This window comes from Engraulis encrasicolus, chromosome 22 (assembly GCF_034702125.1).
Source record: "Engraulis encrasicolus isolate BLACKSEA-1 chromosome 22, IST_EnEncr_1.0, whole genome shotgun sequence".
NCBI lineage: Eukaryota > Metazoa > Chordata > Actinopteri > Clupeiformes > Engraulidae > Engraulis > Engraulis encrasicolus.
In genome coordinates, this window is record NC_085878.1 from 44,017,488 (window position 1) to 44,045,438 (window position 27,951).

Sequence of the window (27,951 nt, forward strand, 5' to 3'; positions counted from 1 at the left end):
GTATTTATCGTATACTGCATTTCATGTCAATGTTCGCAGCTGGCACATTGCTCTGAATTACAAAGATGTCTGACCTTGGATCTCGTGTGAAAACTGGGCCGAGTGATGCTTCTGGAATAGCTGAAGCTCTTTGTTTAGATCACAGACGGTCAGGTCAACCTCCCAAGATCTCAGTCCTGAGGACATGAACACAAACATACAAGTCAGTTAGGATAAAACACACACATTTTCTTGCTATCTTCAATACACATCTAATATGGGCCCTATGTCATGCAAAGGACCTGGCAAAGGACCCAGGCCGGAATCGAACCCTGGCCAGACATGTAGTAAACGAGTGCCATGGTAGGACACTATTCAGATAGCTTTTTTGGGCTTTATATTAAGTCTTATTATAGACTATGTCTATGCAACATTCCACAGATGAAATGGATGGTAATTGGGGGCGCTGTGGCGCAGCGCGCTAAGCCCCCCACATTTGAGCTTGCATGCCCACGGGGACCCCGGTTCGAGTCCGACCGGGGTCATTTCCCAGCTATGCCCCACCTCTCTCTCCCAATCATTTCCTGTCTGTAATCCACTGTCCTGTAATAATAAAGGTCAGAAGGCCACAAAAAATACTTTTTAAAAAGTTGGTAATTAATCAAATATAAACCTTTGTTAGTATTTGATCTAATTTGGCTCTTATTTTGTAAAGTTGTTGAGATAATGCCACGCCCCTTTCCACTATGTTGCTGTTTATAACAAAATAAAAGTAACCATGCCACAGGTAAACACTGCAATGGAAAGTTACAGATTGACATCCGCGATACAATAACTTTACTTCCAATACACTTTTGCCCATTTTTTGCTATCTGAATTTGTGCTTTTGTAGTTCAAACATGTTTTGAAGAGTTTTTTCAAATGAACAGAGGCTACACGCGCGCGCGCATACAGAGATGCAGTAGCTCACAATGGATGACAACATTTCAAACTTCAAGTGGCCAATCCTAATCACTACTTGTCAAGGAAAGCAAAACTGGTGCACAATTCTGATGGCAGCTAATATAACATACGTATCAATTTTAGATACCAACATAGAAAGAAAATCTTACCACTACTCGTAAACTTTGATGTGTCCCAGGACGGACTCAAATTAGCTTTGGGAAACATGAAACTGCAGACTCACCGCGTTTGATGTGCTCCTTGGTGTTCTGAAGCTGATCCTCCGTGGAGATCTCTCCTATCACGATGAGCATGCAATAGTTCCTGGGGCTGAACGGGCGACCAACCGAACGCTCGCCGCCTACCCGATGCTGAGTAAGCTCTCGCGGCGGCTCACTTTGTTCCGGCTTCGCGCTGCGCTCCTTGTCTCCCGCCACAGAGGGAGCATCTCCTACCGGCATTTCCATGGCAACAAGAGCTGGAGCTGACGCTGGGACCTCTTCCATTTCCATGACAACTGCATCCATGAGCTATGTCTGCAGCGAAACAACATCAGCCGAGGACCAGTGGGAGTGTCTCGGAAGAGAGGAGCTTGTTGGATTGGTCCTAAAATTATGTGGCTATTTGATGTCAGGCCTTGCCAATTGGTTGATTTCAAAAGCAATTCCTTTCAAACGCTCATAAATCGTACTTGTCTCCCTTTCCCTAACCCATTCATCACATCAATACCACCAGTCTTTCCGAGTAGCCTACCTAACTTCTTTCATAGGAGAAAAGACAAATCTGCCCAAAAACCTTATTCTGTCCACGTGAATGTATTTTCTTCCAAAGATGCTCAGCCGTTTTCCCCAGGTTTGAAACTTGTATGCCTGTGCCCGGTGATGCTGTACCCCAGAGTGTCGGTCAAGAGTCCCTGCCAACTAAGTGCGCATGCAGACTGCAGAGAGGCTGATCAAGGCTGATGGAATTTCCAAATCTGCAGCAGCACGCTGTCTGTTTACGCAGAGATCATCTAACAAGAAGATGGTCTATTTCAGGCGGTCTTTAAGAGATTGTGCTTGCCTAAAGTTACTTACATAACATGCTAAATCACCTTACTCTATAAAGTATGCTCCCACCCTCTAAAATATGTAGCCTAAACTTCGTGCATATTAACTATTACTGAGTATCAACTATAACTATTTTCTGCCCATGAAGAGGCAAATAATACAGCGGTAGGCTACCAGCTCTCTATTGCTCCCTACTGTATTGGTCCTGATGTGAGCAATATTTTGTCTATAAATCTTCCAGCCACTCCACCGCACTGCAGTAAGCCAGTGATTGCCATCTGCAAGCTACCCAGCAGCGACAGCCACAGATTGCAGAACATGACAAAGCAAAATACGCAGCAATCATCCAAGTTCAAGGGCAGCTTCAGAATATGAGCTTAATTCATTAGGTCAATCTGTCACATGCTACAAAATAAATAATAAACGCAACCTGATCATGTGGATAATAGCCTACTTGAAGAGTCATGCTATATAATTGGAAATGGAACCATGCGCCATTGGGAACCGAATTATGCGCGGTACAGAAATGTGCACAGCACACTGTGTGATGGACACTGGCTGAATAGTATACAGGAGGCTGAGATTACTCAAGACATTTACAATAGTAGGCTACGACCTAGCCTACACTGTCATCTAGTGTTCATACCGACAAAGTGCATGTCAGGAAAAAAAAAAGTTACAGGTAAAAGCGTTTCCCTATACATCAACATTGTGCTTGTATTTGGAAAGAGGTAGGCTATTGTGTGGACACTTCAGCATAACTCTTAATATGCCCAGCAGCATACATTACTTTTGTGACATACAGCTGTTGTTGACTTATGGTTCTTTCAAAATGAGTACAAATACTGTATAATCAGATGTCGACACGTGTACATCGAACAATGGCTTGACAAATTAAAATATGTTTGAATGATAGAACGATGAATAGATGCTTGATGCTTTAAACCCTGCTAAATATGCAGGGGACTGACTGACCAATACAGAACTCCCCACCCTGTTCATAGATTATTAGAACCACTAAATGCACCAGTATGCCAAAGTGCCCCATAAAGTTGCCATTCGTTTGAAATATGAAACACCATCATTACGCACGATTGAGGCGCGTGCACATGAAAAAATGTCATTGCATCTTTAAATGTCCATGCGGTTGTTCTGCGCCCCGTTCCCCCGTGGATAGCACAAGACGGGGTGAGAGTGCAACTCGGCGGCGCTTTCATTTTCTGCGTGGACGCAAGCTGTAGGCTAAAGTTTGTAATAATATTACTAGCTGGGGACCTTCCTTTGCAGGTAATGCGTGCCATTATTTCTTATGACTGGATACGTTATGCTTGCTCTCGGTCTCATCGACCTTACCAACTGTCTTTCCTCTTGCGAGGATGGCACAGATTTGTGTTCAAGGACGGGTTTCAAGGAGTGCTATTTGAGCTATTGCCATATCCACCTTGCTGCGCATTTCGGTCATATTGTCGTTTAGCCCAGAGTAGCCTTCTCTGCGACCAAATTAATGCATGCGTCTCATGTGATTCCAAACCTTGCTTTAGTAGAATTGCTATGGCACTCTAATTGATGACAGGGTGAGAATATCCAGCCTGGTGTTCCCCTTTTTCCCGTTTTAACCCAGACCACCACCAGCTAGCTAACATTTTTTGTTTGTTTGTTCCTGGGAACGCTTTGGGGATGTTGTGTCTTGGCTTGGGGTATGTCTGATGATAGTATCTTGATCTCTAAAAGGGTTCTATCAAAGATTTTTGTACAGGAACATGGTCTTTGGTTGACCATTTTGGGGATAGGGTTTCTATTTGTTTGCATGAATTGTATGGACGTCCTCTTAGTCACTGAGATTTTACTATATACTGTTGAATGAAATACACATCAGACTCTGGAGACATACATCCTATATTATTTATTCATTAATGTACTTCTTTAAGTCAAGCTTCATTCCTCCTTCCTCACACATGTGAAATAAAGAGAAGTGACATCAGGTCAATTAAATGGACATCAAGACAACATTTAACCATGTCTGCTTGGAGATTATAGGCCTACTTCTCAGTCATACTGAGTTGTAGATTCCCATAGAAAAATGGAAAGTGTATTTAAAACTAGGCCAAGTTTTGTCAAGACAATTTACAAGATACACCTTGCTTTTTACCTGAGCTTGGAGAAACTGACTAGGTGAATGAAGTTTGGCACTCTCATCTTCCCATACAGTCCCAGGAAAAAGTTTGTACACCCTTTGAAATTTCTTACATTTCTGTCAAAATTGATCATAAAACATGGTCTGATCTTCCCGGAAATCTGAAGAAGGAACAATCAGAGTCTGCTTTAATTAATTCCACCCATACATTTACATGTTATCATATTTTTATTGGTCATAAGGACATAACATTCACAGGAGAGCAGGGCATAAGTAAGTACACCCTTGCATTAAGTAGGTTTTAACCCTCAGTTAGTTGCAATATCATCAACCAGACTTGTCCTGTAGTTGCAGATCAGACTAACAAAACAATCTGTTTGTATCTTGTCGCCCTCTTCTTTGGAGAACTGCCTCTCGTCAGCAAGGTTTGTGGGATGTCTGGAGTGCATAGCTTTCTTGACTTCATGCCATATGATCTCAATTGTTTTTTGTCAGGGCTTTGACTGGGCTATTTCAGAATGTGCATTTCATTATTATGAAGCCATTCTAAAGTCGATTTGCTTCAAAAGTATGGGTTGTTGTCACATTTCAGGACCCATACTCTTGTGTGCTTCAACTGTGTGACAGACTTCCTCACGTTTTTTCTGTAAAATATCATAATAAACTTGAGTTCATTGTTCCACTGATAATAGCAAACTGTCAAGGGCCTGAGGCAGCAAGGTAGCCGCATATAATGATGCTCCCGCCACCATACTCAGAAGAGGAGATGTAACCAATAATAGCTAAAAATGGGATTCATTCTGCCAATCTAAAATTAATGGGGTTTCTGTCCAAAAAAATATTGCTGCACCTTTGAGGTTTGCGAAAAAGCATTTATATGCTTCATAGAATTACTGCAAAATATTCTGTAGACCAACATTGAAACCAAAGTTGAATTGTTCAGGGGAACACACAATGTCATGTTTGGAGGAGAACTGGAGAACCACACCTTCACCAAAACATCATCTCCACCTTCAAGTATGGTGGCGGGAGCATCATTATATGCTGCTACCTTGCTGCCTCAGGCCCTTTTCAGTTTGCTATTATCAGTGGAACAATGAACTCAGAAGTTTATCGAGATATTTTACAGAAAAAAGTGAGGTAGTCTGTCACACAGTTGAAGCACACAAGAGGATGGGTGCTGAAATGTGACAACAACCCATACTTTTGAAGCAAATCGACTTTAGAATGGCTTCATAATAATGAAATACACATTCTGGAATAGCCCAGTCAAAGCCCTGACAAAAAAAACATTGAGATTATATGGCATGAAGTCAAGAAAGCTATGCACTCCAGACATCCCACAAACCTTGCTGACGAGAGCAGTTTTCTAAAGAAGAGGGAGACCAGATACATCCAGATTGTTTTGTTAATCTGATCTGCAACTACAGGAAACATCTGGTTGAGGTTATTACGACTAACTTAGGGTTAAAACCTATTGAATGCAAGGGTGTACTTACTTATGCCTTGCTGTCCTGTGAATGTTTACACCTTATGGCCAATGAAAATATGAAAACTTGTAAATGTTTGGGTTGAATTAGTTAAAGCAGACTCTGGTTGTTCCTTCTTGTGATTTCCGGGAAGATCAGACCATGTTTTATGACCAATTTTGACAGAAAGGTAAGAAATTTAAAAGGGTGTACAAACTTTTTCCTGGGACTGTATGTGATGAAGCACGTGATCCTGTTACCTTCACTGTATGAAATGGAGTTGATGGAAATTCCACCGATCTTTGAACAAAATGAACAGTGAATGTGTTAGTGTAGAGCTGTCTTCTGATGGGAACTTTGCTGACATGTTTATTTTAAATAGAGGTACGGTGCAACTTTTTGTTGGTTCTCTTATCAGGCTGCCCAGTGGCCCTACAGCATGGCCATGTGATGTCAAACTCAGGCCCGGCAGTCAAATCTTTCTCATGGGGTCATTTTATTTGGCCTGTGAGACAATTTCAAATGTATGAAACACACACACACTCACACACACCATATGGTAACATGAGGTGAACATGAAATGTAAAGTTGGTTCCATATAAGTGGGTAGAGGCCAATGTATCATCTCCCATTCATGCGTGAAGGGACATTTAAGATACCATATGTGTGTTTGTAAAACTTGGCTTTGAGTTTTAAGTGCGTGCATGCCCAATTTTAGCCCACTTACAAAAAATAAACATTGAGTTTGGCCCGTGACTTAATCCCAGATTTTAATGTTGGCCCCCTGAGAATTTGAGTTTGACATCCCTGCCCTATACAGGATTAAAAGGTCATTGGCAGATGTCCCCTCGACACTTAGCTATGTGTGATGTCACCTGACAAGTAAAAGTAACAAAAAGTTACAAGTACTCTTAATGTTTACCTCATGAGGTACAGTGGAGTAAGCGGTCTATTAACTATGTAAGATCATGTACTAGTGTTGTAATTATATAAGTAACACTTCTATTTCTACTTTATACACCTTTGATGGTTTCCCTCCTTGTAATGGAGTGATCATCACTAGGGTTGTGGGCGTGTTCTGACTGTTATGCCAATGAGCCTGACTATGGTGTAGCGGTCAGAGCCCCAGTTTGGTACCCCAGAAGGTCTGGGTTTTAGTCCTGATGGGCCCCCCACTCCCCTTCACTTCTATTGTCTTATATTTTATATGTCTTATATTATGACTTATATTATGACTTCTATTTTATTTAACCATCTCAGAAAAGGGCAATAGTTTGGCTTTCAGGTCATGTGTCATGAAACATAAGGCTCAATCAAAGTTGTTACACAAAGGTATGTCTGTGGAGGCAAAGTGAGGATCAGCTCATTGTTGCATTCGGGTGTGTTGTAGAAGTATGATTACCATATCTATGCCTTGGGGATTTTTCTCAGTCCCCATATATCAATGAAGGCCTATACTTATACCTGTCTATAAATTATGTGTATACCTATTGTATATTATACCTATAGGTATATTTATACCTTTCTATCATGTATATAACCTGTCTATAATGTAGGTTTATACCCGACTTTGAGTTAACCATACATTAGTTATATTGTGCTATTTTGTTGTTGTTGTCCATGTCCTTGTGTAATTGATTGTAATTATGAGGAAGTAGCTCATTCTCCTTCTTAGCCTATATCTGCCTCTGCCTGGTTCACCCCATACCATGTCACAAGTCAGATATAGTCTGGAGACCACTTACTGAATTTCTCGTATAGGGGAGGTGTGGTTTACGATTGCCAGCGGCCATTTATTGGCCATATACGTAGCCCATAGCCAATCGTGTCATGCAGTTGTATTCAATCGAACAGAAAGCTTCCACTTGTCGAGTAATGCATGTCATCATCTTCCCACCCCTCCTTGCTCTCGGATTGGCTCCCTAAGTTTGGCTTGCCCTTTGGGATGAGCTTCCATGCTGTCTCTCTGGTCTGAACAACTGTGTTAAGCAGCAGCAAAATCTGCCTAACTCTTTGCGGAACCCACTGTCAAGTCATTCCTAAAACCACTTACAGACCCTTCCCAGGTCACAGTAAGTCTGTCCTGCGCAGCAAACGGTGTGATCTGCAACCCACCTACTTCTGATGAAGATCAGTTATCTAGTTGTCCAAAACCAGGATCATACATTACAGCAGTATGCCTCTTAATAAGCCAAACTATCCTCTGGTACCTTTGCAGTCTCCAGTAATAGTGTTATAATCTCTAAAAAGATCAGGAATGTATGTCACGGTGTCACAATGAGTGCACAACCGTTCGATTCCTGAATTCACTTGAATCCACTTTGTCTCACAGAATGTCTTTTTGCACAATTACCTTTTTCTACATTTATCTCTATTTTTTATTGTATTTTCCCCACCCTGATGACTATTCCTGTGTTTATTTTTGTCTTGAAATGTCCATGTGGGCTTTTGTGTATTTGTGTATTTATGTAAGCTATTGGATGCCTGAATTTCCCCCTGGGGATCAATAAAGTTACTCTACTCTACTCTACTCTACTCATCTCAAAGGCTGTGTCCCAGAGGTCACAATTGGCCACAATTGGCCATTTCGTCAAGCCTGTAGTTTGGCCAAGCTGTCATATGAACTTCTCAGAGGCCCATTTATACCCTACATTTGTTTAGTTATTCTGTTTGTAATGTACACGTACTAACCCTGAATGTATTTTGTCATTCGTTAACATGTGTGAAACAACATTCCACACGTATATGTAACCCTCTCAGACATAGGGTATGAATAGGGCTTTACCCATGTCAGTCAAATGCCTCTGTATGCCACTAGCTGAAGCTACCATCAGTCCACCCTTTGATCTAATTTAGCAACCAGCGTGGTCAGCAATAGAAATCGTAGGTCTATGGCATGGCTTGAAACCCGCCTCAATTATTGAAAATGCTTCTTGGGATTCTATTGCAAGGGGTTTTTGAAATAGTGGGGTCGTATTAGGCTCAGTCATTTCAAATTGGTGTTAAAGTTTCGTTTTCACTTCCAAGTTGAAGTTTTGGGTCTATAGAACAATTTGAGTTCGAGTGTCAAACACACAGATAACAAAATGGCCTGCGGGGGGCGCTCTAAAATATATAAACTGCTATAACTTTTGATTAGTTAAACCAAATTTAACATATGAGCTATGTATGGATTCGGCATGGAGAGGAGAAACCGATGAGCTAAGTATTTGGTTACCAGATTAAAGACACACTATGTAAAAAACACACTTTTAGCCAATGGACAGCTAAATCCGGGCTTTTTTAAGATAAAGGGTGGAAATGCCCTCAAAGTTGCAATGAAACATAATTTATTGTTACAAGTTATTGTAAACAAAACAAAACAAAAACTGGGTTATCACTTAACTTTATTTGTTCAGAATATCCCTGAAGCACACAGATACTAATAGGATACCTATACACAAATATGGCTGCATATAGCCTAAGTTATGTGATATTTAGCATCCAACTTGCAACTTTGAGTGTATGAATTTAGGAACATGAGTACCAGCTTTTTGTTCCAATCAAGCCATAATTTTATTCACAACTTAAAAACTTTATATCTGGAAGAAAGTAAATCAATAATAATAATAATAATAATAATAATAATAATAATAATAATAAATACTATGGGGAGCATAATTTTTTCCTGCATTCAAAAAGCAAACAGAAGACCATAGGGCATAGGGCATTTATTCCAATACTCCACTCTACAATAACTATGACAGAGAACAGATGCAAAAACAGTCAGTGGTCAGTCTTAGAAATTGCATGTGCACTTGCACAGACGTGTGCACTTTAACTCTGCCTTTATGCACTTGCACCGAGATCTGGCAGGTCTATTTGTACAAGTACTAGTACAGCTGCACTTCACCTCTAGTTGGAATACATCTTTGGCAACTGCATCTTTGGTAGTGTAGTCCAAATCTGGGAACTGTTCATTTGTTACCAGATTGGCAGGCATTTCTGGCAAATGCAGATGATAAGAACGGTTTTCATTCTTGTCAGCTGGTAACAAATGGAGAGTTCCCAGATGACAGATGTCCTCATAACAACAGATGATTGTGTCTACCATGTATGAAATAGTCCTATAGTATTATTTAGAATGCTTGCCAAAGGCCTCTGCTTGCCACCAGCAAGCATACTAATTGTTCTCCAACAGTTTCTTTAGTATGCTTGCGGGAAAGCATACCAATTGTTCATCAACAGTTTATTATTATTCTACATTTTTCCATTCACCTCGGCCTATGGGAATCGCCATTCATTAGCGTTCGAGATAGAGACACGGTTCGAGTCCCAAATTGAACGGCTCGAAAAGGGCTCAGGGTGGTGTATTTTTTGCTGGCCTACCCCCTTTCATTCGTTCACCAGACTTGTTTTTCCTCAGTTTTCTCTCTGTTTTCCCCCTCATTGAAATTAATGGTAGAATGGTCAAGATGATGATGTCACAAACTGTGGCAGTTACAGTGAGAGGCGACCTGTCCTAGGGTTTTTAACTAGGTATCAACTAGGTAAAGGCATTGTCAGAGAGGTCTTGGCTCTGAATACAAACTGTGTGAAGATCATAAGCCAACTCGTACAAATGTTTCAGAGAGAGCAGTTTTAAAATCCCTATGATGTGACCCCATTCACTTACGAAAAAAAATGTGTGAACAGCTCAGCGCATAGGCCTGAATATGTCCATTTTTTGACTGAATCGTTTGGCCTAGAAAAGGGATCTCAGCTTTGACATGAAGAGCAGGGCTGTGCCATTTGTGTGTCAATATCATCTGACAACTTGCAAAACTTTTGGAGATATGGCAGTGTAAAAATAAGGCTGCACATATTGACCGCCAAATTGTCACCTTTAGAATCTTCATTCATACACACACACCAAGGAGGTCTACATTACTTACTGTATCATTGACACACACACATGCAGCCATGTAGAACTTTAGACCTCTGCTGTCACTTGGGCAACCATGGCCTAATATGCTGCTGTGGCCACTCTATACAGTAAGTGGCAGTGGCCTACTGGGTAGGGTGTTGGTCTGTCAGAGGGTTGCAGGTTCGAATCCCACCCTTACCTCTCCCTACCCACCCATTGCTGAAAGGCACCTGAAGCATCTGCACACACACACACACACACACACACACACACACACACACACACACACACACACACACCTCTCTCTCTCTCTCTCTCTCTCTCTCTCTCTCTCTCTCTCAGACAGACAGACACACACACACACACTCAGACCTCTATCTCTTTCCCTCGTGTTTCTCTGTGTGTATATAACAGCTCTGTGTGTGTGTGTGTGTGCATAAGCCGCAAGCATACTAATATCATTGTCTCTCCGGAAAGTCTTTTTATTATTATTATTATTATTATTATTGATTTATTTTCTTCCAGATATAATGTTTTTTGTGTTTTTATGTGTGAATAGAATATGGCTTGATTGAAAAAGTTGATACTCATGATACTAAATTCATAAACTCAAAGTTGCAAGTTGGGTCCTAAATATCACATAGGCTTTGGCCCTATGTATCCTAGGTATCTTTGCGCTTCAGGGATATTCTGAAAAAATCCAGTTGAATGATATCCCAGGCTTTATTTACAATAACTTGTAACAATAAATGGTGTTTCATTGCAACTTGGAGGGCATTTCCACCCTTTATCTTAAAAAAAACCCTGAATTTTGCTGTCCATGGGCTAAAAGTGTGTTTATGACATAGTATGTCTTTAATCCGGTAACCAAATACTTAGCTCACCAGCTCCTCCTCTTAATGCTGAATCTATGCATACCTCATATGTTAAATTTGGTTAAACTAATAAAAAGTTATAGCAGTTTATATATTTTAGAGCGCCCCCCGCAGGCCATTTTGTTATCTGTGTGTTTGACACTCAAACCCAAATTGTTCTATAGACCCTAAACTTCAACTTGGAAGTGAAAACCAAACTTTAACACCAATTTGAAATGACTGAGAAAAATTGCACATGCCTACGACCCCACTAAAATGCAAGAGATGGCCAATTTGGCCAGGGGAACTTGGTTGTTAAATTTGGGACTCATGGCCATTTTGGTACAATAAGGCCTTTGCATGTTTGTCCTATAAAAATGTTTTTATAAAATGTCTTGTATGGAAGTGTGGAAAAGGTGTCTAAAGGGCCTATTTTGTCTCACATATAGCATACAGTAAGTAGGCCTACAGAGCAGCTAATGAAAACATGCATGAAAACATGGAGGGGAAAAAACAATACCTGAAGGCTTGCACGTCAGTCATTGTGTCAAGTGATGTGAAATGTTGCAATGTGATTTCAGGGGCCATAGGAAACTGAGGAAGAGGGAGAATGAAGTGACAAGGTTGCCTTTTCGTTGTCTTGTGTAACATACGGTAAAGCCTGTCATAAAGCTAGAGAATGAAAGGTTTCTTTGTGAGCTGTCGTCCTGACCTGCCTAGATATTTCATCTGGCAACAGCTGAAAGGGATTGGTAACTTACAATCAGGGCTCTAAATTAACACACGCCAACCCGCCAAACACGGGTGAAAATTAATTTTGGCTAGTAGAAAAAAATACCTACCCGCCAATTTGGCCAGTAGCGCCCGAGTACAGTAAATTATGAACGGTAAACCGCTGCTATGACGAACGTGCGCACGTTAAGTATGCAGAGCCCTTAAGGCGAGATTTCCTACATTACCCATGGACACTAGCGTCACGACGTAGCCTCCCACCGTGGGCTTTCCAGTGCAGCAAGCGGCAACTCCATGCTGTTGCGCGCGCCAGCATTGAAAACATTTCAGACGACCAGCCTTCTGTCAGCTACGCTCACACTATTCTGACAGGCAGCTCTCCTCCTATGCTCTCGTCGATTTCGCTACAACCTTTTTAACGTCACTACTGCTATTATTACTAGGCTGAACCTTGCTGTAACAGGCTGCCTTTTTGAAGCAGCGAGGCCCTGACCGTTTCAATAACATAGATTATGCCTATGTTTTGTGCGAGTGATGAGAATGTGGCGGGGGTTAGAGCAAGGTTCTGTGTGTTGGTGAATGCTAGTAGTAATTGTAACCGTAATTCAATTCAATTCTTTGGGATAGCCCCTTGAGATGTTCCATCTTTTTTTTTTCGAGGGGGTCCCTATACACATCAAAAAAATACATTACACACAGTCACACATCCACATCAGAGCTCTTCATCACAGGCACAGGTAATAGTAGTGACGTTAAAAAATGGAGTGGTTGTGGAACGAAATTGTGACAAGGGCAGAGGAGGAGAGCTGACTGTCAGAGTAGTGTGAGCGTAGCTGTCAGTTCAGTTGTCTTCTGAAATGTTCCGAGTCCTGGCGCAACTAAGTTGGAAAGCCCACGCCATCGGAAAGAAAACAAATAACAAAAAAGCAACCAACGACGAAGCTGTGGAAGTAACAAAGGAATCGAAGATTCCCGTGATATTATTTACTTTTAGTTAAACTAGGCTTCTTGTCATTTTGTTGCGCATGGTAGATAAGAGAAGAGCTCCTCCTCTCTCCTCTCCTTTTCCTCTCATCACTTCTCCTTCCTTGGGGTGTGCGTATGTGAGGTTTTGGAGAGTTTGGCTGTGTGCTTGGTTACTGTATGTTAAAGGTCTGTTATGTGAGTGGCTTGTGTGATGTGATTCAGCTGTTTTCAGAGGAATTGAACAAAAACTAATCAAATTGATTAGGCCTAAGTAATGAAAGTTAAAAATAAAGCAGAAGTTAAAAAATAATGAAAACATATATAGCCTATAATAGGCCTATAGTATGCAGGCCTATATATAGTGTATATAGTGTAATTGTTGAACAAAATTACCATAATTAAAAAAAAAAAAAACTAGCCTAACACATAGTTTATTTTGGCGAGATTGAAAAAAATGGCTAGTTGAACTTCTGTTTGGCTGGTAAGAAAAAATGTCCACTAGCCAAATTGGCTGGTGGTGGAAAAAGTTAATTTAGAGCCCTGCTTACAATGTGTCTGAGTTCCAGAGTTTGGATTTGAGAAGCTGGTTTCTCAGTTGTGTGCTTGTGGTTATTTCCAAGCTTAGAGAGGGAAAGTTTTGGAGAGAAAACATTGTTTTTCTTTATAGGCTCACATACATATATTAGGCTATAAGATGACGATTTATGTCACTACTTTATTGATCAGATTGCTTGGTCATTCATTCCCTCTTGAAAGTAGATGTTGACCTGTTGTGCACACTTGTAGCATGTCCACAAGTTGGCCTATCTTTTGATGTTGTATAAAGGGGAAACAAAGGACCATTGATCACCGGTTTGGCAGCATACTTCACTTCATTCATATTTTTTTGCTGAGCTGTGTTATTTGTAAAGTGAAGACAGTGGGAAAGCTTATGAATCTAAAGTAGTTAGGCCTACAAAAAGTCAAGGGAAAGGGGACTGTGATGTAGCCCAATCACATTGCATAACATGCAGTATAAACATTGGGACCTCTCCTGTATGTCTAGCCTCCACGAACCAATCAGAGGGTGAGTATATCCTCAAAGGTTGGCCATGTCTCCACGGGCCAATCAAAATGCAGAATCTTCAGAATTTTGCCGCGAAGCAAAAAGTGGGCATGGACCACATCGTTTGGGAGAAAACTTGGTGCGGGTGTGTGCAACAACGCAATGGGCCTCTCATAGCCATCCGATCGGACAGGTATAATCTGCGGTAGATGTACAGAAACTGATAGTTTCCCAAGAAACCAGAAGTGATTTGGCTGGTGATTGGGTACAAATCACTGTATAGCCCGAGAGGGATTCTGTACTTTTTGTCTGAGACTGCTGCTAATGCATGTTAGCACGTTCTGCTAGGTGACCAGCCTGCCATGTCATTCAGGAATGTGTTCCTGTACCACACCAAATTATGGAAACTGAGCCATTGTGCACAATATATGTTTTAAGATTTTGCATTCAGTCAGATGTTGCACTACTGCCTGGGGGGTGTTGCTCTTCGATGTGATATTCAGAAGGTATCGAGTTGGCAGCTAGCAAGCAGGCTAGCATAACAGTATGCAGCCATGATGGGGGATGCAAAGCTACCGTAGTATTGTAGCTATGTCGTTTTTCGTCATGTAAAACCAGATATCGTTGGGCGTGTGATTTTTTTTGTTACTGTAAGGCAGCCCTGATATACCTTGACTAAGAATACATCATCCATTTAAAAATGCATGCTGAAGAGATCTGAAATTGTCCACGCACTTGACGCTACAGTAATGCGAATGGTTTTAGCCGTGTTGTAGTGGGGTGCAATGGGGTTATCAACGATACATGTTATAATTCTGTACAATATAGGGACTTCTGCAGTTGTTGTGTTTTGATATGGTTTATTAGTGAAACGGTCTTCCTCGTGCACATCAGCTTTGCTGTGAAGAACAAAGCAAAGATTCCTTCCATTCTCTATGGACCAAGCATCAAGGGGGGTATTTGTGTTGCCTATTTCCGGTATGGTCTTCACTGCTTCTCTTTATGTTTTGATTACAGCCCGATTGGTTAACCTGCAGACGCCCTCTCCCTCCTACATGGATCCCAGTGGCAGCGAGCTGGACTCCAGTCTCCCGCAGCCTGAGACCCCGTGCCTGATTGTGGAGGACTCGCAGCCCGACAGCATCGCGCTGGAAGACGACCCCGAGAGCAGCTACCGCGCCCTGCTAACCAAACGCCTGTCCAACCTGCAGCCACACTCCCCCAGCCCCGTCCTGGTGAGTGTGGGCGTGCCTCTTCTCATGGCTAAGCTCCATTGGTATGCGAACCTGAAAGTCCAGACCATCAAAGTCATGGAAAACATTTTGGTCATCGTGATAAATTTCAAACTGATGTTCTAATTGTAAAACAATCGAATGAAATTAATGTATTTCTCTTTTCTGTATTCTGTGGACTGTGGAGGTCTTGTTATTCTGATTCTAACTCCCGTTTTGGTGATTTCTATTATTAAATGTGTCCACACTCTGGCTGAAATTTCTAACGAGAATGTTGATTAGGTGTTGGATTTACAAATGCTACAAATTGTAATAATTTGTTTTTTTTTGTTTTGTTTGCTATATTTTACTGTAGGAAGTGATTTCTTCTCCTCCACGAGAGAGACTTTCACAGAAGGAGAGCCAAAACGGTGGGAACCACAACAATCACTCTCACGGTAAGTACTGTCCACAGTTTCTTCCTTCATGTTTGTCTGTGGTAGCTTTTTGTGAAGCAATGGTAAAGTCAAGTGGTCCCAACACTATTTCACATTTATCTTTGCTCTTCCTCTTTTTCTAAACACATCCCCCACAGAACCAGTCCAGAGCTTGGAGGCACTAGAAAACAGTCCAGTGTTGGACGTCATCCCTTCAGGAGACAACAAAATGTAAGTCTGTGTGCTCGAGGTTATGCTGCAAGTTATTACTAGTCAGCCCATCGTGCTTTAACATTGAAAAATAGTCCACACATGCACAATATTTATTGAATATGTTTTCTAGAGATGTGTAAGTGCATACATATTGTGATGGAAATGAAAACATCAGCTTACACTAAGTTGAACCAATGTTAACATCAGTTCTTCTGCCTGCAGGGCTGACATGGAAGATATGGAATCAGGAGCAGACTCCACAACCTGTGCTCAGCCTGAAGGTATGTTGCTGTTATAACTATGTAATTAATGCTGCTTGTGATGCTGTAACCATGTAATTAAATGGTCCTGTGCACTTAGTCATGTGAGAATGATGCAGAAATGTTTTGTGTGTGATAAATACACTACTAAAACATATTTTAGCTTTGTGAATATGAAAATATTGCAAAGTGAAATATGTTTACAATTAATAGCTGTGATGCTGGGACATGTTATAGCTCTGTGTTTCCCAAACTGGGGTATGTGCACCCCTAGAGATATGTGAAGTGATGTTGAGGTTCCTTGGGATGAAAAAGAATGTATTCAACAATGCTGATGGCAAAGAATGCACTAGCTGGTCAAACAGCGCATGGGCTGCAATTTCACAGTACCAAAAGCTGACACATTGATTATGCAACAAAACCTGTCAATCAGTCCAACACTTAACTACTGCATCACACTGTTAAACATGGGATATATTGAGAAAAAAGTGCTCACACACCAAGTTACCCAAGATTGAGGGCAGTTGCTATCAAGGCTACCAACAATCACTTGTCGTCTGTTGCAATGTTGCTTTGCTGCTGGTTACAATGCATCTTTGATGCTAATTGAAATCGAACAAACACGAATGTGACACAAATGGCTGAAAAGACTAAATCCCATCCTCCACAGAGACGTCATCGCCTTCCACCAGTAGGACTCCAGTCGAGGACGCCCCTATCGATGACCCTATCCAGGACGACTCTATTGAGGACCATATCGAGGATGACTCTATCGAGAACCCTGTCGAGGACTCTATCGATGCCCCTAGCGATGACCATATTGATGCCCCTATCGATGATGGAGACCCAGGTGTCTCTTCCTTGGATCAGGGTGCCAGCGGCAGTGCAGACACTGCTGATGATCAAGATATTAGCACAGCGGACGGTGCCACCGACGCTGACCATGAGGACGATGTGTCCCCCGATAAGTGGAAGAGAAACGCCAGCGAAGATACGCCAACAAAAAAAACACCAAAGAAAATACGCAAATATCACGATGACTACATTGCGTTTGGCTTCACTTCTCTCGGTGAAGGCCCGGACGTTCAGCCGCTGTGTGTCATATGTGCAAAAGCGCTGTCTCAGCATTCCATGAAACCGTCCCTCCTGCGCCGACATCTGGAGACAAATCACCCCGACTTGAAAGCTAAGCCGCGCAAGTATTTTGAAAGACTGTTAAAAGGTCTTTCTCCTGGTAAGCCTTGCAAAAAAGAGCCCGAGCCAGTGTTTGATGTAGAGAACGACATGATTAACGAAACCGAGAGGGTCAACAAGAAGAAGCTGGAATCGTCCTACATGGTGAGCTACCGCGTGGCTAAGATGGGCAAGCCCCACACCATGGTGGAGGACCTGATCCTCCCTGCTGTCGCGGACATGGTTGAGGCCATGTTGGGGGAGGAGGCCAAAGGTACCATCCAGACCATGCCTTCCTCCAACAGCACAATCTCTCGTCGTATTGGCGACATGGCAGGGGACATTTTAAAACAGTTAATCCTTCACATACAAGCCAGTGACTTCTACTCACTGCAACTGGATGAGTCTACGGATGTCACCGGCCTGGCTCAGCTCCTGGTGTATGTCCGCTACATCCACGAAGGGTCCATTAAGGAGGACATGCTGTTCTGTAAATCTATCCCAAAAGAGGCCACAGGGGAGGACATCTTCAGAATGCTCAACACCTTTGTGACGTCCAATGGACTGTACTGGTCAAGATGCGTCGGTATCTGCACAGACGGTGCAAAGACCATGACTGGGAGACATAGTGCCGTAGTCACGAGCCTGCAAGCGGTTGCTCCCGAGGCCACGTGGGTGCACTGCAGCATCCACCGGGAGGCCCTCGCCACCAAGGGAATGCCCGAAAGTTTGACGAGTGTTTTGGACGCAATTGTGAAGATTGTGAACTTTGTCAAAGGCAAGGCTATGCACTCTCACATATTCACGGCACTGTGCAGTGAAATGGGCAGCGACCACACAAATCTCCTGCTGTACACGGAGGAGCGCTGGCTGTCAAGGGGCAACGTCTTAACGCGCGTCTTTGAATTGAAGGATGAATTCAAAATGTTCTTCAACGACCACAAATTTCGGCTCTCTGGCAAGTTGCATGACGCAGAGTTTCTCACACGATTGGCTTATCTTGGGGATATTTTCTCTCGTCTGAATGAACTGGGGTTGATGAACCTGGGATTACAGGGACTCTCTGCAACCATCTTTGACGTGCGAGACAAAATCGAGGCAATGATCAAGAAACTGACTCTCTGGATCCACTGCATGAACAGCAATAACACAGAGGTCTTTCCATCGCTGCATGCTTTCCTGTGGGAAAACAACCTGTGGCTGACGGACGGTGTGAAACGTGACGTAACGACACACCTCAGCGAGTTGGCTGCACAGCTGCGTTGGTACTTTCCTGCAATCGACGAGTCGGATAATTGGATCCGATATCCTTTCTCTGCCGTCCCTGCCATCCTGCCGCCATCAGAACAAGCGGGCCTCGTGGACATTGCAAGCACCGCATCCATAAAAGCCGAATTCAAGCAAAAGCCTCTTCCAGATTTCTGGATAGGGCTGCGGCCCGAGTTCCCTGACCTGGCAACACGTGCCATCAAGAAACTAATGCCCTTCGCCACCACCTATTTATGCGAGTGTGGCTTCTCCGCTCTCACGAGTCTGAGAACTAAATACAGGCAGAGGCTGGGTGTAGAAGACAATTTAAGGCTAAGACTCTCTGAGTTTCGACCAGACATTAAGGAACTGTGTGCAGCCTGTCAAGCACACCCCTCACATTAACATAGACTTACTGTCATGTTTAAATGAACTCTTTCAAATTCAAAGCACAGAGTTCCATGGTGTTTTGGTTACGTTATTAATGGACATCCGTAGGTCTTGTTTGTTTCATTCCTTAGTGTTAGTTCTTATTTGCTTCATTTCATGTCTTTCTTCTGTCTTGTTTGAATTTCATGCCTGTTTATCTGTACAGTGATTTTTACAATTTTGTATGGGGTTTTGTGCCTTTATTGTGGATGGGACAGCATAGATCATGCTGGAAAAGTATCGGGAGGGTTCGATTGGAAGATGACCCTGGCTGGACTCGAACCTGTGCCCGCATGGGCAGACAGGGCCATTTATAGTAAAGAGCATTAGCTTGATGCGCCACGGTGCGCCCTCTGTACAGTATTTTTAAATAAATCCCTGTTGTTCCCAAACCATTTCAGAACTTTGTGTGTGTGTATGGGGGGGGGGTATACATAGCTGGACATGAAATGCTTCAAGGAGTATGACGTGAAAATATTTGAGACATTTGTGTACATGTATAATATTTGTGAGGAGGAGCACGGTGTAAGCAGCCAATCACTTAACAGCAGTTTCCAAACAGTCAGATGTTGCAGAGGTATCCTCAGCTGTGTGCGCATACAGGAATGTTTTCATACAAGAAACCAATGTATAGTGTAAACCCAATGTTACCACATAAATAGTTGCTCGCAATGGTGTTATAACAGCGTTAGTAAGTTGTCATTTGTTTTGAAGTTAATACTGTAAAGTGTGTGTGTGTGTGTGTGTGTGTGTGTGTTTGCGTGTTCACCAGCTGAGGGTATGTCTCAGTTTGGGATGCTGGAGCTGTCTGAGAGCCAGGGCTTCCATGATGAGCCACACAAAAGCGGTGAGTGGGATGCAAATTAGAATGTATACGATGCCTTTTATATTCACTATCCTCCACATAAACACTAAACACATTGACAATGAGATTGAAAGCATTCACTTCAGAACAGACATTAAAGGTGGACTGTGTAGGATTGTGGCCACCCATCTTTTCATGAATCTTTAATAAGACATAAGCTAATATTTATTAGTATAGTATGACCAAGTACAGTAAGTTTTGCAGCTAAAAATATCTACTTTTGGAAAGTCCAAATGGTGGACAGGGAGGAGATCCCCCTTTTCCTGTATGAAAAGTGGCATTTTCACAATTATAATGAATACTTTGATTTGATGGTGGTGGTTTAATGAAAAAGGTAACATTTGAGAATGGGCAGCATGAATTCTTGAAGGAAACTGCTAAAAATATTACACAGTGCCCCTTTAAAGAGATGCTGCACTCTGCAACACAGTGGATTATGTACATAACAGTATATACTGTATAAGGAAGGGTAATATTTACATCACAGCAACGAAATGCCGCAACCCAAAGTGGTTCAAGAAAATCGGGATTTTGGCCTTCAGTAAGATATGTGGATGAGTGAACTGGTGTAAAGCAGGGGCGGTGAACCTTTTTCATTTGAGGGGCCACTTCAAATTCCAACAAGGGCCATACTATGAACACAAACCAGGATTTCCCCCTACACTCTTGGCCTATATTTAGTCACATTCTCTAGGTCCCCTGAATATAATGTATTGCAAATGCAATTTCTAAGATTCCTTCGCAAAACATGATAATTCATGTATAACACTGATATATAGCATTCTGTATAACATTAAAATTATATCGGGGGCCGGGCCTAAAGTGCTGTTAACTACCCTCGAGGCATACATTACATTATTACATTACATTTTATTTAGCTGTCGCTTTTATTCATAGCGACTTACATTTACTATTTTTCAGTTTAGGTTAGAGTCCCTGGAGCAATGTGGGGTTAGGTGCCTTGCTCAAGGGCACTTCAGCCATGGATGCAGGTGTAGGGAGAGGTCAGGTGGGATTTGAACCTACAACCCTCAGATTGAAAGACCAACTCCCTAACCGTTAGGCCACGGCTGCCCACATACCCCTGGTGTAAAGTAACAGTTTCTGTGACTGACTGCCCTTGAAGATGAGCTTGAGGGTGAGGATTTGAGCAAGGCTACAAGGCCTCCCTTAGGTCCATCCTTACATTTCACCTGAAAGCTGAACCTACAAAACCTTTTATGAACAATACATTACATTGCATTTTTAACCAAAACGACTTGTATTCGAGGACATATCCATAGGCAATAAAACTAGCAAATGCAAACAGGAAATATAGAGAACAATAAGCCCAGATGCCAAGTAGGGTTAGTGTTGTGTTTTTTAAAGTGCACTACTTGACACAACATGCCAAAGAGTACCCTGGGACTGGGTCAGCTCAAGTATTAGTGCAGAACAGTGGAACAAGAGTGGCCATCCATGTGGACATTTCAGGCCAGGTATACGCCACCGGTCACACATTTTTGAACTCCAAACTTAACCCCATTGCACATTTTTATTTAAATCTTTTCAATGGACATCTCATATCTCATCTCATAGCATTGATAACTCACTCTGAAATTAATGCCTACAAAAAATGCTGTTTGATGTTGGGGAAAATTAAGCATTGACTGAATTTGCAGACATTACATTACGTTTTGCCGACACTTTTAACCAAAGCTATATAGATGTAATGCATTCTAAACTTTTAACCAAACTAGACTAATTTGGTATTAGTAACAGCCAGTTGCTGTTACACTGATTCATTTCCTGGGCAAGAGGCTCTCCAGCTCTGGCTATTCATTGTTTACCTACTGCTACTATTGCAAGTTATTCATTGAACTTGCAGAACTTAAAGGGATATGCCACTATTTTGGGGCTTAATACAGTTAAAATCGTTGGCCAGGGTTTATAAAGGTGGTAAAGTGTCTTATTTTTCATGTGAAGCGTTGTCTTGCTTTAAGACAAGTTAAAAGAGGGAGTATGTCGCTAAGCTAGTGAAAGTCAATGCATCCATGTAGCATTGCTACATGCTACACGGATCCATTGACTTTCACTAGCTTAGCGACATGCTCCCTCTTTTAACTTGTCTTAAAACAAGACAACGGCTTACATGAAAAATAAGACACTTTACCACCTATATAAACCCTGGCCAACGATTTTAACTGTATTAAGCCCCAAAATAGTGGCATACCTCTTTCAGTAAACAACTCAACAGATTAGGGTGTTCTCAACACTATGCCTAGAGTAACTGCCTGTCTGTCTGTCTGTCTGTCTGTCTGTATAACTGGTAGCATGAACATCTCTGGATGCCCGTCATTGATTTTCAGAATTGGCCGTTCTGATACACAAACACAAAATGGCAGTAGGCTATGAGAATTTACAGTACAACACACAATGTCTTGTGGTGATGCGGAGAAATGTCACTGACTGAGGTTTTCTCACACAGAGGACGTGAAAAAAACTGTAGGACGGAACACTCAAAGCCAAGACTTTAGAAGGTATGTGCTTATTTATTAAGAAAATTACTGGCTGGGGTGGGGTGGGGGGAAGGGTGGTGTCAGTGAAAAGCAGTTCATGCTTTATCTGGGAAACTTTTGTCTGGTTATTGTTCTGCTTGGCCTTTTTCTATCTGGCTTTGTAATATTCCCCTCAGTACAAATCTAGTCTGCTGTTTGTGTGTGTATCACTTTGATTACTTCTGTTCATTACGTTTCCACTTACCTCTAGCTGGCTGCTGATTGCATAATTTCTCTGCTTTCCAATTTCATTCTCACTTTTACTCTCTCCCTTTTACACTCCCTCTCTCTCTGGCTGTCTTTATGTCTCTTTCTCTCCCTCCCCTCTCTCTCTCAGGTCTGAGGTGAGCTCTAGCAGTAAGGACAGCCAGAGGTTGAGCATCCAGGCCCTGCTGCACTCGCAGGCAGCCGAGGAGGAGGACATGGTGTCCTCCCAGGAAGACCTGTTCCAAGAAGAGGAGGAGGAGGAGGAGGAGGAGGAGGAGGAGGGGAGAGTTGGTACGTCTCTCAAGTGGAGTACTCATTTAGGACCTTACACATACACATTATTGCGTTATTACATATTTAGGAGTCGGACAAAGATGAAGAATTTTATTTCTTAGAGCGCCCAGTTCATCATCAGGTTCACTCTTTTTAGGACATTTAAAGTGTATATCTCAGGTTAATTTTTATTCAAAATAATGGACTTCCTTTGATAGTTCTACCACTTGAACAATTATCCATCATTTTTTTCATGCAACAGGACATCAGAAAATGAAATATAATGAGGAAAAGTGTGTATTTTCAGTAACATGTTCAAAGAATTCTAATCTATTGTGTGACGTCAGGCGAGGCCATTCAGTAGCCCGCAGTAGCGGTAGCCCTGCATTCTGTACGGTGTGTGATTGAATTATGCCGTACGGGTATGAAATAAATATCATTGGCAATATTATATCATGACCGCTACAGGGTGCCATGTGACCGTGAGGCAGTAAAAACCAGTGTTCGAACTATGCCAAAAAAAAAAAAAAAAAATGGGGGGGGGGGGTCCGATTGCGCTTGCCTCAAAGTGCGAGTCTCGAAAGCTTGAATTTGGAGAAGTAGGCCTACCATGTGATTTCAAATTTCAAGTAGGCCTACACTACAAATTACCAGACATTGTTAGTATCAACCTTTAGTAGGTCTATCACGCCATTTCAGCATCATGTCCAAGTGGGAAAGAATGTAAACAGCGACAAATAATACATAAATAAAACCGTTTGGGTGAATCATTCGCTCCAAGCTTTTTAACGGCAAGGTGCAAAGCAGTCGGCTGCATTGTAAGAGTGCCAGCGATTACCAAATTCAAACGACTGCAAAGCAACCTGTCTGGGCACAGTGGAAAGCACCTGTGCGGTCCACACGGCCGTCAGCAGAAAACGAATGAACCTCCCTTGCAATATACGTCCGAGAACATCAGTACACCGTATGTCAAATGGCGCATTTGTCTACTTGTTTCGAGCACCACGTTTCATTGTCATTGCCGCGAGTTTCTGACAAACCACATAGTTGAGCTGCACAACGTGACACTATCATACACAACATGATGAAGCGCCCCCCTCACGTTTGACATCCTCGGGCCGAAGTCTCATAAGGGGGCAAAGACCGTGAACATAGTGACACACACTTCACAGTGGTGTTGGTGAAAACGAAACGAAGTTGCCTCCCACGGCCCAAACGCAAAATAATGCCGAAAATTGAATGCCCCCTCAGTTGTCCTGGCTAGGGCAACTGGCGCGTTATCACTGCTTCTTATTCAATGCAGCAGCACTTTCATTGTACTCGCGCTGCACTTGTCTCACAATGCAATCAGCTGCGTGCTCCGGACCAAATAGTCAACTCTCCCACCTTGTGGACACAGAAGGGAACAATTTGAAGAACGCGTTTCAGACGGACGGACAGACATAGCCTACCCTTAGAGATGCTGGAACGCATCTAAAACATGGATCCAACGCGCGTAGTAGGAAAATAGAGACTGAAAAGATACAACCAAAAGGCTCTACTCGAAGGCTCCAGCCAACGCTGTTGAAAGATTGTTTGCCTCTCTCCCTGGCCATCTGAATGAGATGCTTTTATCAAACGTCATACCAAATCTACATAGGCCTATAGGCTAGTTTTGGTATTTATGTTTGATCTGGCGACTATTGTTGTTTTACTGTCTTGCTTGAATCGCTCTGTTTGGATTACTTGAAGACTTTCCATGGATTATCCTGCATCGTCTCAGTGCCGTGAGTAACCTGGAACATAAGTAGGCTATATCATCAGAGGTGAGTTTAGTCACTTTTGGCCGCGAGAGACTTGGAAGGCGCTACATTTGCGCCACACAACGTGGATTATTGAAACTGAAGACTTGATTTCTTCTATTGGATAATTTCGTTTGGTAGGCCTATAATTACGGACAGTGTAGTTTTTTTGTGACACTCGGACTTTTTTTTTTTTCAAGGAATATAGGTTAACCGAAATAGTCCCGCCGCCGCGTGGGTTACCTATGCTATTGATTTGTGATACGCATGTGAGTGACCTTTATTGAAGTTGCATGTAATTCTATAGAACAGTCAAAGGAAATTGAAAATGTGATTTTTACAACAGCGACATGACTCGGGTGGTATAGGCCTACTTTAGCCTACTGTTTTGCACCTTGGAAAAGTTTGACGCGATTTCAGCACCATGGACAGTCCCTCCCCAGTCGGGCGAATAGCACCACATTTTAGGCTACGCAGATCATTTCCCGTTTAGTTTGTGCTGTTTGTAATTTAGGTAGCCTATTGCATTTAGCTGACACGATATTGGCAGGTCATTAAACAAGCCCAAAAATATGAAGGGACTAGTAAAAAAAGAAGCCCATGTCGCATAGTCTAGCCTATAGGTCCAAGCAGAATTTGCAACCCTGCATGAATAGCATTTCTACTAAAACTAGTTGGCCAAAAGTTACTAAATCATTTGGAAGTTGTTACAGTGCCCTGCATGAGAAAAGCCGCACGATTACAGTTGCGATTTCTATTATAGGCCTGCAGGCCACGGCCGTTGTATCATTCGTGATCGTCACCTCGCCTTGGTAAAATTCCAGGCAAATAAAATTAGAACGTTCACCCATGGCCTCGCCTGACGTAGTCGCCAGGTTACGGTTAAACCCACATTTGCCACAACAAACAACAAAAATCGATGTTTAACATCGTTTTTGGAGGGACTTATATATGTGGATCATTTATTGAATACAGTGTGTACACATTGATCCAAAGTAGTGGTTAACCTGCGATATACACTTTAAGACATTATTACATATTTTCTTGCGTATATAGTATAGAAAACTTTTGGTCATGAGCTAAGTTTTCAAGCTCAAACAAAATGTCCAGTCATTTGAGGTAAATGCTTTGGGTTCATCGTCTGTCTATTGCATTCTTTCGATCCATTTAGACTTGTCTTTCCACCTCTTGTACCTAATATGAAAAAGAAACCTAGTTTTTCTTGTTGACAGTTGTGTTAATGTTTTAATGTCTGCAGGCACCCGTGTGGACAGCACGGTGAATGAGTTGGGCAAGCACTCCCTCCCCACCTGCACTCCGGCCGGCAGCCTGCACCTGCTCCACCTGTCTGGCCAGGGCACTCTGGTCCAGGAGAGCCTCTCACAGTAAGTCCTGTACAGAGACACTCTGCGCTAGTATGATAGGTCTTGATGTTATGAAATTAGGATATGTTACAAGAGCACATAGAACACGTTCATAGAAATGAACGGGGACAATTCGCAAGGCCAATATGGTGTGTACTTGCACATCTCCCACCTTTCTGGCAAAAAAGCCAATTGCTAGCCGAGCTGCGCTGTCATTGATCCAATCATCTCACAAGCAAATGCTGCCCATGTGCAGTTGAAAAATATAGAGAAATAGCTGGCTTCGCCAAGATGGCCGCCAAGTGGAGGGACTTATGCAGATGGATTTTGGTCCTGTCTTGCTGTATCCTGTAGTACAGGACCAAACAGAAGATAACTGAAAGGAAATGTTAAAGGTCTGCAACACTGTTCAATGCTTCCAAACAAAGTTGCACTTTGATGAAGGACTGAGAGAGTCTGAAATGTCGTGTCATTAAACTTTGGAGCATTGAACAGTATTGTGGACCTTTATCATTTCCTTGCAGTGTTGAGCATATCTCATGTTGGGAACAAGCACATTGTTCCACCCTCACTCTCCTTTTAGAGATAAATGATCAAATGTAAAGAGCGGTCACCAGAGCATCATTTGCTCCCAGTGGTTGGTCTCAAGTCTGCGGTTTTTTATTATTTTGTGCCTTGTCATGTTTTCCCATAAGTGTTGTGATGCATTTGCTGAAGTAATTGAGTTGCCCTTATCTGACTTGTGTGCGTGCGTGTGTGTGCGTTTCCGTCTATCAACAGACAGTCTGTGGATTACGTGGCTGCCACACAGGAGAGGATGAGCCAAACTCCCCTCATTGTCCCCAACTCTCCTACCGGAGGTACAGTAATTATCATCATGAAACAGGCCCATTAGCCCGCCCAGCCCTCTCCTCTGCTCTCCTCTCCTCTCCTCTCCCTCAGTGGGCCACCAGGGCCATTAGAATACCTATTTGCAATTTCAATAGAGCTAATCCCTCATCCGTTTACATAATCGTGTCTCCAGCTGGAATTCTTGTAGAGTGCTTGATTTTTTTCTTCACGATTCAAGGAAGAGAATTACAATGAACACATTTCTTTCTTTCTATCTCTCTCTCTCTCTCTCTCTCTCTCTCTCTCTCTCTGTCTGTCTCTCTGTCTGTCTCTCACGCACACAATATAGGATTCTGCATTAAAATGTGCCATTCTATTCTTCTTTCATTAAGTCTTTATTAGTTATGAGTCATATTAGCCCTCAGCAGCCCTAAAATTATGGTGATGTTCACGTCCTGCCTATGGAGTCATCTGAGGCAGGGGTGTCAAACTCAAATTTACAAATTTACAAATCTCTTTCCTATGATATGGTAGTTCAAATGTGCCGGCACATATTCTGTTGCAAATGAGTGTGAGCCGTTTCATTGGTCTGGTCCCACTCCTATTCCTGTGACGCACCAAATTTCATGTTCAAGTCTTGTTGTGGACTAACTGTAATACACATTTGAAATGATCTCGCAGGCCGAATAAAATGACACTGCGGGCCAAATTGGGCCCCTGGGTTTGACATCCCTGATCTAAGGCTTTCTCTATCTTCCCTAGATGAGCCAATGGACATCTCCAGAGCAGGAGGGAGCCAATCACAGAGAGGGGATGGGAGGCCCAAAGGCAGCAGCCCGCTGCACAAGCCACGCCCCACCTCCACCCCAGTATCCCAGAATTCTCCTAGTTTCGTGCTGGACAAGAGTTTATCTCTGCCCAGCCAGCCTGAGTTTTCACATGTAAGTCACTGCATCTTTGACTTTGCTTTACAGCGGATGGCAAACAGATGATCTTAAATGAATGGATGAATTAATTTGTCAGGCAGAAACAATGCTGTACATAAGCAGAGGAGAGTTGGGAAGAAA

The 27,951-nt window shown here is 42.5% G+C and overlaps 2 protein-coding genes across 8 annotated transcripts in view; one reads left to right on the forward strand and one right to left on the reverse strand.

Annotated features, from left to right (window-relative positions):
• The window catches only part of map1aa (microtubule-associated protein 1Aa), a 46,028-nt gene extending 44,595 nt beyond the window's left edge, over positions 1-1,433 (reverse strand). Inside the window, exons 1-2 of the mRNA XM_063187730.1 lie at positions 1,166-1,433; positions 75-176 (exon numbers count right to left, since the gene is read on the reverse strand). Of these exons, the coding sequence (XP_063043800.1) occupies positions 75-176; positions 1,166-1,433 (370 nt within the window). The remainder of the gene's footprint in view (positions 1-74; positions 177-1,165) is intronic.
• Positions 1,434-14,169: 12,736 nt separating this feature from the next.
• tp53bp1 (tumor protein p53 binding protein, 1) overlaps positions 14,170-27,951 on the forward strand; it is a 37,002-nt gene continuing 23,220 nt past the window's right edge. For all 7 annotated transcript variants that reach the window (XM_063187753.1, XM_063187756.1, XM_063187754.1 and 4 more), the window contains exons 1-11: positions 14,170-14,248; positions 15,073-15,290; positions 15,643-15,724; positions 15,862-15,934; positions 16,139-16,197; positions 19,799-19,873; positions 22,359-22,410; positions 22,766-22,926; positions 25,948-26,074; positions 26,834-26,913; positions 27,647-27,825. In XM_063187753.1, coding sequence (XP_063043823.1) covers positions 15,111-15,290; positions 15,643-15,724; positions 15,862-15,934; positions 16,139-16,197; positions 19,799-19,873; positions 22,359-22,410; positions 22,766-22,926; positions 25,948-26,074; positions 26,834-26,913; positions 27,647-27,825 — 1,068 coding nt within the window. In that variant the 5' untranslated portion in view covers positions 14,170-14,248; positions 15,073-15,110. The remainder of the gene's footprint in view (positions 14,249-15,072; positions 15,291-15,642; positions 15,725-15,861; positions 15,935-16,138; positions 16,198-19,798; positions 19,874-22,358; positions 22,411-22,765; positions 22,927-25,947; positions 26,075-26,833; positions 26,914-27,646; positions 27,826-27,951) is intronic.